This window comes from Herpailurus yagouaroundi, unplaced genomic scaffold (genome assembly GCF_014898765.1).
Source record: "Herpailurus yagouaroundi ecotype Mexico unplaced genomic scaffold, PumYag 191, whole genome shotgun sequence".
Lineage (NCBI taxonomy): Eukaryota > Metazoa > Chordata > Mammalia > Carnivora > Felidae > Herpailurus > Herpailurus yagouaroundi.
Window position 1 is genome coordinate 10,965,943 of NW_024412422.1, and position 16,750 is coordinate 10,982,692.

The window sequence follows — 16,750 nt, forward strand, 5'->3', positions numbered from 1 at the left end:
TCACAATATTAAATAATAATTTAACATACACACTTACACAAACACACACAAACTTCTTACAGAATTGTGCTTGGGGAAACTCCATTTGTTGAGTGCCACGGAGGGCCTACTTTGCTAAACTGCTAAACGTTTTGTTTGGAAAATCTATCACAGTAGGTCACAGATGTTTACTGATGAGTAGAAAAGAAAGATACACTTATGGCAACCAGAAAGTTTTAAGGTCTTTCAAGTTCTATAAAATAGACCTGCAGAAATGTTTAAGTGTTCTTAGGATGCAAAGTTGGAGCTGAAATGTGATATAAAACCAGCTGCAAAATATACAGCAGCCATCTCTTCAGGTCAAACCTGGTACCTAGATATGCAAGAAAGCTTCATGACACCTAGCTTGTTGGCTTTGTCCCATATTCTTGCACAATCTGATCTTATGTGGAGCCAGGCAGAGGGCCAGGCATGCTGCCACCTCAGGGAACCAGGGCTCAGCAGTGCTGGTGCGATCTCCATGGGCCGACTAAACGTTGCCCACCACTGAGGAGCCAGGACCAGGAGCTGACGGCAGGCAGCAGTGGCCCAACCTCAGGCTCTTCAGTGGAGCTCACAAGCCAACCATGATTTATAATATTTTATTAGTTGTTAGAAATTACAGATTTTACATTGTTGATTATTAGATATATATATATATATAGATATATATAGATATATATAGATATATATAGATATATATATAGTCCTTTAAATTTGGTTTTGTTCTTGGATGTAGCTAACTCTGAATCTGTGGGATCCTTTCAAGGATTATTTTTGTAAGGCTTCCTTTTAACTTTCATTAGAGCAGTCTCTCATGTACAACTAATTTGGTACCATTAGTAAGGCAATCCTCCTCCTCCTCCTCCTCTTCTTCTTCTTCTTCTTCTTCTTCTTCTTCTTCTTCTTCTTCTTTTTGAAGTTTATTTATTCAGAGAGAAAGAGCAGGGGAAGGGCAGAGAAAAAGGGAGAGAGACAGTCCCAAACAGGCTCTCCACAGCCCAGTGCAGGGTTTGAACTCACGAATCGTGAGATCATGACTTGAGCCAAAATCAAGAGTCAGACACTTACTGACTGAGCCACCCAAGTGCCCCAGGAAATACTCATCTTACGATTCTACCTTATTCTATAGTACTTTCATTTTCTGCTTATGTCTTAGGAAGTCTTTCTACTCTGTCTGATAAAAACACAAACTTATTCCTTTGAAGACTGTTCCACCTATTTCTCTATGGTGGGTTTTTGTTTTTGTTTTTAGCAGGCTCCACACCCAGCGCACAGCCCAACGCAGGGCTTGAACTTACAACCCTGAGATCGTGACCTGAGCTGAGATCAAAAGTCAGATACCTAACAGGCTGAACCACCCAGGCACCCTGCTCTTTGGTGGTTTTGTTCCTGATCTTCATGGTTTTCGATCTCACATGCGTATATAAATACTTAATCAAGGACTTGAGGGTACCTCTGCAAATTTCCAGAGCCCTGTATCTCTGTGCGGGTACCTCTTCTCTGATAATCTGCTTCATATACTATAGCTGCCTAGGCCTGTCCAACTCTGAACTGTCTCTTCACTCACCAAGACAGCCCATCCATTTGGATTCTCCCTCATTGCACGTGTTCCCCTCACCACCACCCCCTACCTTGCCAGTGAGCTGGGGCACTTGTTTGTTTTTCTTCTTTCAGGGATTACACTTCTGTACTGATTATTACCTAATGTTTGAAAACCAAGTGTTTCATATATTTTTCCCAACTTTTAGTTTTTAGGATGCAAGGAAAATTCTGTTACTTCATCAGAGATGGGAGCAGAAATTTTTACTCTTGGATTTTGTCCTGTTGATTCCTTGCTATATCTTCCCAGTTCTTTGATGCTTTTAAGGATTTAAAAACTCTTTTATCCAGCATGTTTAAAGTTTTTAATGGGAAATTTGGTTCAAATAGCCTAGGCTATCACTATTAGAAATGGAAATCAGTATGGTCTTTCCAATTAAAAAATAAAATAGAAAAAGTATTCTAAGATATCTTCATAAAAGTGGAACATTGGGTGAGAGGGTGTGGATAATGCTGTGGTTCCTCTAAACAGTCAAAAGGATAAAATAAGGAATCTGGGACATATATTAGGCAGGCCTGGGTAGAATTCCCAGACATGGCCCAGTTTTGCATGTAATGGATATTAGACGGTAAGTTACTAATAGACCATTAAGGTAGGATTTTTATAGTAGAAAATAATGTAATAAACTGAAAGAAATCAGAGTGGGACAGTTATGATGAGTTGTTTTGATTTCCACCTAGATATTCTACATTTCCTCATCTTTTTACACCGTCAATTACATCTGGTATCTGTACAAAGAGCTGAGGATGAGACACAACCAGAGTGGACAGAACACATTTGCACTGGTGAGTTTTATTCAGAGCTAACAGTTAACAATATGCTAAAATAAACCTATATATCCTTGATAAACAGTGTAAGCAATCTGCACTGGCTAGGTGAATTCATGGAGGTTAATAAAAGAAAAATCATGTTCTCACAGAGTTTCCATTCTGTTGACAAGATTTTTTCTTCTCTCTTGCTACCAAAAAAAATAAAAAGGTTTTGATTATAGGAAACATTATTTACAGTACTGTCATTATTGCCTGGTTCCATCAAGTAAGGGAAATCCTTATTGGCTCTATGCTAATTCATCATTGTTGTTAGAGTAGAGAATAAGATCTTAGGTAGAGTCAGGGAAAGTGCTTAGTTTGCTAACATGGGATTTGGGCTACAGGTACTGGAAAGGGAGAGTGTTCTGCTTGGCTGTATTGCTTCAGTATGTGTGGATAACAGATACAGTTTGCAGAAGGGCAGAGGAGTTAATGTGTGGCCATCAGAAAACAAGGTAGATCCGGGGAATAGTTTTCCTCCTTTGGTTCAGAGGGAGTTTGGGGCATTGTCTAGTATTACACTTACAAAAGAGAGGAGAACTCTAAGTCAGTGCATCTGGATTTTGTGTGTGTGTGTGCATGTATGCATGCATATTTTTACCTATCAGATAATTTATTATTTCAAGTGTACAATCCAATGACTTTTAAAGCAGACTTACCAGCTTGTATAATAGTGATCATAAATAAGTTCTGGAATATTTTCTTCACCCCAAATTCTTCATGACCATTTATTGTTAATTTCCTGCCCGCCCCCTGCACTAGACAACAGTTAATGTACTTTCTGACTCTATACATTTTCCTTTTCTAGACATTTCATATAGGTAGAATCATCCAATATATAGTCTGTTGTATCTGGTTTATTTCACTTAGCATACTTTTGAAGTTTACCCATCATAGCATACATAAGTAATTCATTCTTTTTTTAGTGTTGAATAGTATTCCATTGTATAGTACACTCAGTTTCTTATTTTTGATTCTATCAGTATATCACTAAGTGATCTTAGAAGACATTTTTATGATGTTAGCCATTTTCATTTCATTTTTTTTCTTTTGAGAAAGAGCAGGGGAAGGGAAGAGGGAGAGGGAGAGAGAGAATCTTAAGCAGGCTCCACGCTCAGCATGGAGTCCATCACAAGACTCAATCTCACAACTGTGAGATGATAACTTGAGCCAAAATCAAGAGTTGGACCCTTAACTGACTGAACCGCCCAGGCGCCCTAGCCATTTTCATTTCTTTGACTGTCATTATACATTTTAATCTTCCTATACAAATCTTACTAAGTATTCCAGTTTTCTTATTTCTTACAGTATCCATTATGCTGTGTGTTTTTTTTAAGATTTTATTTTTTGGTAATCTCTACACCCAGCATGGGGCTTGAACCTACAACCCCAAGGTTAAGAGTCTCACACTCCACCAATGAGACAGATGGGTGCCCCTGTTGTGGGGTTTTTTTTTTTGTTTGTTTTTGAAGAGGAATTTTTGTTTAAGAGCATCATGGAGTAATTGAATCTGGAAAACCTCCCTACATACCTTTCTCTAGCTCCTACAGATCAGTTGTAGACTAAATGAAAGTTGGTATACTGTCATGCACATGATGAAACTCAATAAAAACTTGTTGAATGAGTAAATGGTACTATTCCATTGTCAAAAGAGATTTGAGGGTGAATCAGGAAATCTGTCTTCTAGATGCAGTTCTATCATTTATCTCCTTTCTGATCTTGAGCACATCATCTCCTTTTCTTGGGTCTCAGTTTTCCATAAAATGAAGCGTTGGTCTCTGTGATCTTTAATGTCACTTATAGCTCCAAAATGCTGTGATACTCTAAATCCTCATCTGACTGGTTTCTAAAGAAGATATGTTTCTTGCATTTTTCTAGCCTTGTCCTAGATATATGTTGTTGGAGAAGATTGAGAGCATAGAATGCTTTGAAAACTTTTCTCTTTTTTCTTTTTTGCTGGAAGAATGGGCAGTGAGGAAATCATTGAAAACTTAATGTGAAGAGACCTTAGTTAGCATCCTGAACAAGATATTATAGTCTATCCAAGCCCTGTTCAATAGAACTTTCTGCAGTGATCAAAATATTTCATGCACTGTCCAGTTCAGTAGCGATTAACCAGTGGCTGTTGAACATTTGAAATGTGGCTGGTGTGATTGAGGAACTGAATTATTTAATTTAATTTTAATTTTAACCACATGTGGTTAGTGTTTACCATATTGTGTAACACAGTACTCTGTTCTGGTGTTTTTTTTCTCTTGTTTACATCTGGTAAGTCAATGCTTATAATTGATCTTCTGTATTTTAAACTTGTATAGTTTCTCAGCTCCCTACAATTTAGTAATGGCTATGGATATATGTCCTTTTATGTGTTTGTCTACATAATCCTAGAATCCTAGAGCTGGAAGATACTGCAAAAAAATAATTCATTTCTCTCCCTCAAGCACATGAATGTCTAAAAAGTTCTACAGCCTTATATGGGTAGTATTTCAAGTTTGGTATGTGAGGTTCATTCACTCACAAGCTAAGAGACTGCAATTTGGGAAAAGTTATTTGGCTAAAGAGGAATTCTCTAAAAAAGTTACCATAATGAGACCAGAAGCCGAGAATGGGAACAAGGAGAGATATTTTTCTGAGGCTTGGGTTCCTGTCAGGAGAACAAATTAATCTTTGAAAGAAAGGGAGGGAGAGACATAAAATTAGCTCTTATATATATATAGCATTCTACCGTTTTTTGTCCATGGAAATGCACATACTGTACTTTATAACTCATGCCATGGCATGAGAAGACAAACCCTAGCCCCAAATTTTAATCCCACTGCCTTTTATTCTGTCATAGCTTTATATCAGGAGCCTTGAAAATGTTTTTTTCATTTTGAATTCTCTTTTAAAAATCCTAGCAAGACTTGTGCCCTAAACTGTTATCAGTAAGGTTTTTTTTTAAATGTATATTTATTTTGAGTGAGAGAGAGAGAGAGAGAGAGTGAGTGTGTGTGTGTGTGTGTGTGTGTGTGTGTGTGTGTGTGTGTGTGTGTTTGTGTGTGCACATGAGCAGGGGAGGGGCAGAGAGGAAGGGAGAGAATCCAAAGCAAGTTCAGCGCTGTCAGCACAGAGCCCTGCGGGGTTTGATCTTACACACCGTGAGATCATGACCTGAGCCAGAATCAAGAATCAGATACTTAACCTTCATGAGATGGAGCCCCAAGCTGAGATCAAGAGTTGGATACTCAACTGACTGAGCCACCCACGTACCCCATATCAGTAAGTTTTTTATCAGAGATTCATTAACAGAAATATAAGAACAAGAATTAAACACAGGTTAGTCTGATTCATAGAGGATAGAATAAAAAGAGAAGGGACATGGGTGGAAAAGGTCACCAAAGACTAATTTTACTTATTTCTCCTTTTACTTAAAGTCAGCATTGGCTGTCTTACTTGAAATCATTTGCTGCTCCTGATCTGTAGTTTTTAGGGTACATCAATTACCCATCTCTGATTACCGATTAATTGCTCACTTAATGTTTATTGATCCCTAACAATGCCATTCTAGAAGATAATATGATCTCTTACCTCAGAACAGAAAAAAGCTTGTTTTCTATTCTGGTCTCACTTTAAGGTGATCTGTTCAAAGTCTTCTACCATAAACTTCTAGTGGGTAGATACCATTCTTCTGTTAAGTTATTTTTCAGTGTCTAACACAACTGGGGGTTTTTGAAATGCTCTTTCTTTTAGAGTGTGACAGGTGTTATATCTAAAGGCTTATTTGACCCCCCTCTATTATGCTAATCATGGCTTATTAAGTTTTCTGCTGGTGATCTTATACACGGATTTCTGCTCCACCCATAAGGTCTGAAAAGTCCACACCTCCCTGGATCCAAAGAGAAGAGGATTGAACTATTATTAGAAGATGGAGGAGTACTGTGTGATTTCTTATTTACCTTTCTTCTAAAGAGAATTTGTTGTATCTAAGTCTTATATCAAGCTACTTCCCTCAGGCTCTCTTTGTGGCTATTGTTGTTATACTTTTTAGAATATAGTAATACAAACACAATTCTCTTATTGCCAATGCTAAGGAACTATCTATTTAATTGAATTTTGTAGCAAATATTGCTTGACACAACCAAGGTAGCTCTTGGGAATTTTTGCTCTATCAAGTGGTAAGTGATGACCTGATATTTAGTATATTATGATCAACAATATTCTTTTTTTTTTAATGTTTATTTATTTTTGAGAGAGAGACAGAATGCAAGTGGGTTAGGGGCAGAGAGAGAGAGAGAGACAGAAGCAGAAGCAGGCTCCAGGCTCTGAGCTGTCAGCACAGAGCCCGATGCGGGGCTTGAACTCACGAGCTGTGAGAACATGACCTGAGCTGAAGTCAGACACTCAACCAACTGAGCCACCCAGGCGCCCCATGATTGGCAATATTCTAAGACTTTACTCACATTTATTCTTTTCACAGGTTGTAGATTATACTTGTCATGTTGGTCAAATAGCCATCATTTTGTCAAGGTAAGGTTTTTGCTTTACTTTCTGGCTAGGCATAGACTCTCATTATTCTGTGGTCCAGGTTGGAGCAAATAGGAGGACAGTGCCCTTTATTTCCATTGACTGTATAACTCCTAGGTCCTCATAGAACTTTACTGACTTGGAAGCAACAAATATATTATCACTGGTACCATATTCCCAGATAGAATAGGCAAGCAGTTTGAAGTTACAGTTTTGAATTTTAGCCTCAGTTTTGCCATCAACTCTATGTGACTGTCAACAAATATTTGCCTTTAAGTCTTTAGACTTCTAATTCCTTTTTATATCATAAAGAGTTGTAATAGAAGGCTGTCAAAATCTTACCCACCTTTATAACATTGGGTGAGAGTCTTGCAACTATTAGCCCCAGGAAAGGTCTGGATTTTACCTAAAACAGTGGTCATATCAGAGTTGATGTTAGAATTTTTAACTTTTATTTTTGTGTCTTTTCCTCTTACAGAGAGCTGGCTATAATTAGCTGGATAGGTAATTGGTTATTTAAATGTATGCTTTCAAAAAGCTCCCAGGAAGAGGCTGATGAGAATGAAGTTATTCCTGGTTGTCATAGAAAGTGAGCACAGAACTCCTTGTTAGATTTTTCCTTTCACTTTGACCCATTCCCAGAGACTCTCTGACAATGTTAGATTTCATTAATTTAGGTAAGAAATGCATTCTCCACTCCACTTAGCAATTGGTTAAGGAGTATTTGTAAGGCTTTTGAGGTATTTTTCTTGAAGAATTTATATATATATGTATATATATATATGTATATGTATATATATGTATATATATACATATATATATACACATATATATATACACACACATATTTGTGGAGAGTGGTGGAGTGATAGAGTTAGGAGAAGAACAGAGTATTTTGCAAAGGGGAAAGGGAATAAAAATGTCTGAATATTAGGGTGATAAGTTTTTTTTTTTCCTCCCAGCCTGATACCTCTGCTGTTGATGATACCTGTATTCTGTTTGGGCAATGTCAGTGAATGTTTCCTCAACTTCAGTCAGAGCCACAGGTAAGCAAGGACCAGATCTATCATTTTCATGGTAGACTACACCTTTTCTTTTCCATATATAGAGATGGAAAAGACTTTCTACATATACTCTGGCCAAGTTGTTTGTATTTGGAACAAGGTTCTATGGTACCTTGGTGTAGTCTATAGAGCAAGGTATAGTCAAGGCAAAAAATACATAAGTAGAAATATAACACAAAGATACTAGAAGATAATGTGTCTATCAGAAAGAATAAGGGGTTATGGGAAAGGGTTAGCAAAATGATAAGTAAAATTGCATACTTAGTAAATTTTGTTGCACCAAATGTGGGTATCTCTCTGTGTCTTTAGCAGTGTTCCTGTCCATTGATTCTCTTCCTAGGTGTATTCTGATGTATTCACCACCATCAGCCATGGCTGAACTGCCTTCTGTCAACACATCAGTCTGTACCACACTTTATTTTTATGGGATCACCATTTTCCTGACCAGCTTTCTCCTCAGCCTCCTTGCTATTGCGGTACGGTGCTGTGCTACCTGCCTTTATGGACAGAAAGGGAAGATTGGGAGGGATGCAGCAGTATTCCTCGGGACTGGGAAAAATGGGATGGAGAGGCATTTCCTAAAGTTCTAGATCTAAGAAAGTAGCTAAGAGATATTGATACTTTAATTACTACCTCAGTTTTTGGATTTCTCAAGATTAAATGATTAATGGGGAAAGAGCCTGTATTAATTATGTGATAATTATGCTCACCCTAGAACTAATATATGTTCCTGTGGATCCTCATGGAAAACCAAACCAGAAGATTAGTATGTGTCAAGTATATCCTTTATACAGGATAACACTCCAGAAATAGCAAATATGCTTTGATTTAATTTGATAATTTTCCAAATAACAAAGGAGTTTTCTTTTCTCAATTATTTATTGGGTGTAAATGCACATATGCTGTGTCTGACTGGGGTTAAAGTGCTAAGTGGCTTAAGCAGTTACTAAATACTCATTTGACATCACCAGAATGATGTACAATTAAAATAATTAGCTATGGGACAATATGTTATTTACACGTAACTGCCCAGTAAAAAATCAGTACTCAAGTGAATATGCCTTTTTATTTGCCATATCTACTTTTCAGTATCATTTTTTCCTTTCTTCATATGCTAATTCAAGGATTACAAACTATCTGCCTGCAGACCAAATTTATCCTACAGAGATGTTTTATTTTGCTAGCACAGCTGGAACATGTGAACCAAGTATAATTGCAGAGAATTTCCTTTGACAATTTATTTTTTATTTATTTATTTATTTTTAAAATCTTTTTTCAACGTTTATTTATTTTTGGGACAGAGAGAGACAGAGCATGAGCGGGGGAGGGACAGAGAGAGAGGGAGACACAGAATCGGAAACAGGTTCCAGGCTCTGAGCCATCAGCCCAGAGCCCGACGCGGGGCTCGAACTCACGGACCGTGAGATCGTGACCTGGCTGAAGTCGGACGCTTAACCGACTGCGCCACCCAGGCGCCCCTCCTTTGACAATTTAAAAATAAGTTAGGGGGATAGCTTAGTTCAAATCAGCAACTATGTAAAGAGGGCGAAATGGCTACTTTATATTAAGATGGTTTTGATAATCTACATTTAGAACTAATTGACAAGAGAGTCAGGTATCCCAGAGCCTGGCATCCTGGAGAATCTTGCTTCTTTAGAATAGCCTAAGCTTCAGTGGGCATTCAGAATCAGAACTGATTCTAGTAGATGAAAATATTCCTAAATAAGTAAAAGCCGCCTTTTGATTCCAGTGTCTGTGAGGAAAGGAAACTACATGGCTAAACTTAATTAAATAATTGACTTGTTCACTTAGAGAGAGGGTCTGGATTATTTGGGAAAATTTTAGATTTGGTCAGATTTGTTACCAAGATTATTACTTAATTTACTCCCCACAAAAAGCACTTTGGAAATCTAAACTGATTTGTATTCCATGAGCTTTAACCTTATTCAGATAACCCCCAAAAAGAAGGGGGAAATGGTATTTTCCATCTAAGGATAATAAGACTTACTAAATTTTTTTTTTCTTAGAGTTGAGAATTTAAGCCCAGCCACAGTGCTCAAGTATTTATTTTAAGGGTATTAAGTACAGAATGCTTTCTAACATAGTCTCTAGTAAAGTGTTTTAAGAGGGTCTGGGTAGATCTTAACTTTAACTTCCCATGCATATATGGTGATTAGCCTCAGTCAGGAAAAAAAAAAAAAGCCTGGGTGTTGATGTAATGTTTATATATGGAATATGATAAACACAGGTTTATTTGTCCATTTCCTGGCCAAGCAGAAGTTCACTCTGAAGATAATTTTCTCTCAGAAGAAGCCAGGTCTCTAAGACAGGTCTCTAATGGTAAAGACAGGAGAATGAGTTTTCTTGCTGTCAGATCCCAAGAGAAGTGATCCCTCTACAATGATAGGAGGCCACACCTGGGAAGTTTTACCAAGCCTCAGGCAAAGCTACTCAACTGCTGTACCCATGTTTAGGTCTTACTCATCCAAACCCAGACCCTATATAAGAAGTTTGTGAAATCGACTGGCTTTCTGGGGACCGAACAGTGGGCAGTGATTCACATCATGGAACAGCGAGTGCGCTTCTATCCAGTGGCCTTCTTTTGCTGCTGGGGCCCAGGTGGGTATCTTAATGGAAAAAGCTGGGTAATAATGAGGGCAGCTATTGGGTTCTGATCAAGCAAAGTGGTCTTACCAGTAAGGGTGACTGCAACTTGTAAAATTCCTGTCCAACTGTAGAACTTCTGTTTGTCCCACTCATATATCAAGTTTCCCCAACTTTCTTGTTTTTCTTCTTATGTTTTAGAAATTATGGTAATTAGACATGAGATGCAATCCAGTAAGAGAGAAAATGTCCTGACAGAGCTCAGAGATCTTAACACCTGCCCTTCCTACTACACAAAGTATAGTGAGGATCAGATTGGATAATGTTTATAAAAAAGCTTGGTAAATTCTGAAATGCTAAGAAGTGTAACTTATCTTCCTGTAGTGTGCCTTACCATCATTGCTACACTAATAACCTGCAGAGGTTAGTCAATGAGGAATAGAAGTTGGAGATTGGAGGCCCAGTGGTTTATGGAACTGGTTAATCTCAGTCCTAGTCTTCATTATGCCTATGGCTGTATTTCTCACAGTGTTTAGGCATGTATACTGGACAATTTTATGCTTAGAGGGCAGGGTTGTCAACAAGATTCATACTTTGTGTTTTCACAGCCATCGTTCTGATAATCATGAAGTTGACTAAGCCACAGAACACGAAGCTTCACATGGCCCTCTGTGTTCTCCAGGTAACACCTTCCACATCTGTTTTTATACCCTCTTACTCTGTTCTCTTACACTGCCATTACTCAGTAAGCACAATTTTTTTTTTGCCTTAGCGCATTTATTTCAACATTGCAAAAGAGAAAATGTATTCTTTATATTTATGAAGAATGTGAAATTTTCCTCACAGCTGAGGTAGATACTTTGGTGAAAGTGCTGCCATGCATTTCAGAGCATATGTATCTCTGGTCAGCTTCATTTTATTGATAGTTTTTAAGGGATACATAACAAAAAAACAAGATCTACTAGATAATGTTTTTGTGAAACACTGATAGTGACATGATTCTGTCCCATCCAGAGTGAACTGAATGGGGTAAATTAGCTATTCTAGGTAAATGGGGAAAGACGAATGCAGAAATAGAATGATTCTCTCTTTCCCTCTTTTATCAGATTTAAGAAGGCTTTTTGGGCTATCTGACTATACTGATAGGGCAGTTTTCTCAAGCCTAACCTGGGAAATGGAAGTAACAAGGAAGGGCATTGAAACCAGTTCGTTTTCCTTATGTTTATGCGAAGAAATCTGACCAACTCTGTCATTCATGACGAGATACAGTGTGAAGAGTGAGTTTATTAGGAAGAGCTAGAAAAATATAAAAAACTGACACCAGATCTTGATGTTTGAGATAGAGGAAATGTAGCAATGCTTTATAAATAAGGGGAATGGGGACTACTCCCTGGATCTCTGAAAACCTGAAGGATGGGCTCCATCACCCCTTCATCTCCTCCAGGCTCTAACAGCATCATCCCAGGGTCTGCTCAACTGTGGAATATATGGCTGGACACAGTACAAGTTCTACCAACTAAAGCAAGAGGCTCGGCGTGATGCAGACACCCAAACACCATTATTATGCTCACAGAAGAGATTCTATAGCAGGGGCCTAGATACAGTGGAGTCTACCCTTGCTTTTGCTACCAGCCCTCCACCATTCTTTGAAACTGTAATACTGGAACATCCAGGAACCGGAGTTACTCCACACTAATGGATTGGGAAGAGTGTTGGGGAACATCTCCAGTCTTTTCCAACCATGCCTTGAACAATGGAAGGGAAAGAGGATGTAGTGCGTGGTTAGTGGCTTTTCTCATTGAATTGGGCAGGATCTCTCCAGTATTCTCAGATTCACTTGTGATTCTCAAAGTCTTATTCAGAGAGGTGAAGCCACTGTCCTATGAAATAGACTCCTATTACCTCAGTGAATATTAGATTTGTTTAAATCTCTTGTAGATAAATTCTAGGTTATTATGTATATGTGCCCTTTCCAGGCTCTCTACTCTGTGATTGTGGGGGAAGTAGGGTGACATACAACAACTTGCTCAGATTTTGCCAGTATTGTTACTCTAAGACCAGACGAAGAAAATCCTGGGTTTCTGTTCTTTGAAGGTTTCTGAGACTCAGAAGAAACAAAGACAATAACTACCAAAAAAGTCACCGTGGGATCCTCAGGCACATCCTACTCTGTTATTTGCTCAGTGCTGTTTCAAGTCTCAACAGTAGGGACCATCTGCTCTAGAAAATTAAGGCCAATCTTACGAAGTTACAGAGGATAATAAGATTTAAGAGAAATGAGGATTAAAAGAAACTTTAGATATCAAAAACTCTCAACTCCATTTACAAGCAGAAGTCCAAAGATAGGTTTCATAGTGCCTGAACATAGAATTAGGTTGAACCATGTGAACTTGACATTTTTATAGGTGAAGAAGGCCTAATATCAATTTTACATGGTTCGACCTACTGCTAAGTGCTAAATGTATGTTTATAGAAAAAAAAATGAACGAACAAGTGAATGAATGGCTAGTAAGGAGAATTTGAACCTTTTGGGAAAGAAAAGATTTCCAGCCTGCAGAGTCACATTCATAGTAGGAATGTCTAATCCGTTTCTTTAACTATACAAGTGATGTTTGGTCTCTCCAGTTGAGTCATGAACAAGTCTGAGGCCAGGGCATCATATACTATGATGCCCAAAGAAAGAGGAAAGCCAAGTGGACAAAGTGGCTGGAATGAGAATCAACTACAACACCTAGAGTTAATAATCAGATGCTTCTCACCTGATATACTCCTTTGGTTTGTCTAAGGAAAAATCCTTAAGATTAGAGAACATTTACAGAGTAGATTACAGTGGGGGATTAGACAGGATGCTCTGAAATGTAAGTTCCAGAGATCGTTCCAAAGGAACTCTCTACAGAAATGTTAGGGAGCTCACAGTAACAGCTTAAACATTAAAAAAAAAAAAAAAAAAAAAAAAAAAGAATCACATCTTGAGGCCTCTCATTGCCCCAGAGCTCTGGAGACCTGATTTCTGGATAGCACAGAACAGGAAAGATTGCTTCACCAAGGGAGCTGCTTTAACCTCTTTTAATTTAAAAATGAATAAGTATTTGACATTTGAAGAGACAGATGGAAAAAAGAAAGAATTCCTATTTCCATAGACCTTGAGGGACACCAGAACTACAGAGTCCAATTGTTAAAAAGTCCTTTTAGTGTCACTTCATATTTGGCTTTATTACCAGAAAGAGGGTAATTATCAAATGTTTGTCAAGTTCATCTTGCTTCTCTGATGAATTTTTTTTTTAATTTTTTTTTCAACGTTTATTTATTTTGGGGACAGAGAGAGACAGAGCATGAACGGGGAAGGGGCAGAGAGAGAGGGAGACACAGAATGGGAAGCAGGCTCCAGGCTCTGAGCCATCAGCCCAGAGCCCGACGCGGGGCTCGAACTCACGGACCGCGAGATCGTGACCTGGCTGAAGTCAGACGCTTAACCGACTGCGCCACCCAGGCGCCCCTCTCTGATGAATTTTTAAATTGACACTGGTCTTACATCTTCTATAGATGTAAGCAAATAAATAGATAGTAGGAATGAGGAATTGTAAAAGGCTAGGCAAGATCCAGATTAGTATTATCAGCTTTTTATCATACTGAGAATCAGAGGGGACACGTAGAACTGGGCCACTATTCAAACTGTCCCCATAACCTTCAGATTCACATGTAGGAAGGGTATAGACAGATATAGTGGCAGTTCTTAAAATTGTTGCAAATATCCCTCCATGACACTTGTCCAGGCTGTAGTCATAATGGAGTATAGTGGTTTTATCTAAGCAGGTTTGATTAATATAGATTTTCTGTGGACCACTTTGGGTACCATCCTTCATCTCCCTGTCATCAATTCTGTCTGTGGCTTCAAAAAACTGTGCATTCCAATACCACATGTCCCACATGGGGAACTGGGTGTTTGATGTTTTTCAGTTCAGTCAACAGCTTTTCACATTTTGCATCTTTGGCCTTGCAGTTAATGAAGATCTTAACCATCCCTTTAGATTCACTGTCACAGTTTCTAAACCTGCCACTCTTGGTATTCGGGTAATGATATCAACTTTCTAGGCAACCTTTGTGCCCTTTCCAAAGATTTTAACACACTGATTCTCTGTGCTTTAACACCAGTCCTGCTAACAGTAACCTTGTTCTTTTTAAGGTGTGCTGTCTTGCTGGTAGATATCTGTCTGGCATTGAGGTGCCATTACTGTGTTCTGGGAGGTCACACTCATCTACACTGAGGCAGCACTTTCTACCTTTAGAAATATGCAGGTTTTGGAGAAGGATCCAAGTGTGCAGTCTGAACCTTTCTTCAGCTGGCATGAGGGCAGACAACAATGATCCTTTTAACAGTCACTGCCACAATCACATTCTTTTCCTTTATCTATTGTTTTTTTTTTTTTTTTTTTTTTTTTTTTTTTTTTTTTTTTTTTTTTTACAAAATGGCTTTCCAAAGGAGCTTTGGAGCTCAGGTTTATTAAACAGACAGTTCCCTCAGTGCTTGTACAACAGCTGGTGGAAGTTGTCAAAGCTGCAGTTGCTGAAGCCCATATCTACAGTAAGAAATTCATGCATAGGGCAGAGGTTCTGGCTATGACACTTGCAGGCCACATGGTCATGCTTCATTCCCAAGTTTTGGCCAAGCTCATGAGCCACAAAAGCTGTGAAATGTGGTATATTTTCATGAGATAAGGATTCAGTACTGGTTGCATTCTCAACACTGCAGATAACATTAAGAAATGCATGGTCCTCATAGTTCCCAAGACTTTGGCTTAATGATCATATGAGTAACATTATGCTTCACCCTTCTCAAAAGATGCCAGTCTGTCTAGCAGTTAAAAATTTGAAGTGTTTCTTACAAATTCAGGGAGATTTTCTGGTTTCTCTGTGTCCATATCTTTAACCCAGTAAGTAATACTGTCACGTTTACTTCCTTCATGTACCAGTTAACCATAGCATGAACATCCATTACCATCTGTGTTGTCTTGGTAACATTATTCCACATTTGGAACTGCTTGTTGTCAACCACAGTAAACATTTCTGCATACTTGGGAAGTGACTACATTTAGGACATTGGAAACGAGGAGGGTTCTGTTTTGCTGTGAAATTGTGAAGTGGTTAAGAGCTCCTCTTGTTCATCTCCACTGACCACATAAGACTAACCTGATTTTAAAGATATGCTGAAAACCATATGCTCAAAATTCTTTGAGGTGTATATAGGTTTGATGCCAAAGACAATGTCATGTAAGGTCAGGATTCCCTTTATAGCCCAGCAAGTGCTGATAATAACAAGAGAATGCAGGTCACCCTCTGAATACCCAGTCGTCCTGAATAAAAGGCATAATCCAAGCTTAGTTTTTCATTTTGATCTTTATAAACAGAGAAGTTCTTGACAAATATCCCTCAACCTTATCAATGACCATTTGATTTCATAGAGGAAATGGCAGAAGGGAGGCAAAATAACTAGGGTTGTCATTGTCATGGCCCAGTTGAAGCAACTAATGATCCTGCACTTCTGTCTCAGTTGCGTTCCCCAAGATCCAGATCTTTGTCCACGACACAGTTGTTTGGCCAAAGCTCAAAGCTTTGCTGCCTGTCAGAAGGATAGCTGCCCCAAGCCTGAACATCACATGATGACATCTGCTATTTGATTGTGCCTCCTCCTACTCTTGTTTTGCTCTGTCTTCTCAGTAGTGTCCTTACTTTGTAACCCTCATCAAAGCACAACAATTGTGCTGCTTAGCTGAACTCCTGCTGTCTTTATAGAGGAGTATACCAAGGAGAGGAAACTTTCAGAGATCCTGCCAATACTGTTACTCAGCATCAAGCCCCAAGGAAAGAAAAAGATACAACCTTCTTCCTTTAGTCCTAGTCGTAGTCCTCATGGACAGTCTTCCCCTCCTGTCATTCATTGTTCTTTTGAGTCATTGAAACCAAAGGTTTCAGGAGCAGGGGTTTGTGGATCTCTGGGTAGGTCACAGGCCTCTGCTGTTGAATGCATTTTGCATCATTCCCTACTCTGTACTCTACAGCCCTTTTCAAACCCTCAGTCCTTTTCTTTCTCTTTCTTTCTTTCTTTCTTTCTTTTCTTTCTTTCTTTCTTTCTTTCTTTCTTTCTTTCTTTC

General features: G+C 38.6%; 1 protein-coding gene across 5 annotated transcripts in view; it reads left to right on the plus strand.

Annotated features, from left to right (window-relative positions):
• Positions 1 to 16,750, plus strand: part of TMEM116 (transmembrane protein 116) — a 155,044-nt gene that overhangs the window by 70,388 nt on the left and 67,906 nt on the right. For 4 of the 5 annotated variants that reach the window (XM_040443857.1, XM_040443859.1, XM_040443856.1 and 1 more), the window contains 7 exons: positions 2,302 to 2,406; positions 6,887 to 6,936; positions 7,896 to 7,979; positions 8,338 to 8,473; positions 10,472 to 10,616; positions 11,210 to 11,283; positions 12,046 to 12,563. In XM_040443857.1, coding sequence (XP_040299791.1) covers positions 2,302 to 2,406; positions 6,887 to 6,936; positions 7,896 to 7,979; positions 8,338 to 8,473; positions 10,472 to 10,616; positions 11,210 to 11,283; positions 12,046 to 12,297 — 846 coding nt within the window. In that variant the 3' untranslated portion in view covers positions 12,298 to 12,563. Of the gene's footprint in view, positions 1 to 2,301; positions 2,407 to 6,886; positions 6,937 to 7,895; positions 7,980 to 8,337; positions 8,474 to 10,471; positions 10,617 to 11,209; positions 11,284 to 12,045; positions 12,564 to 16,750 lie in introns of those variants that run through there. The other variant, XM_040443860.1, reaches the window with a different exon arrangement.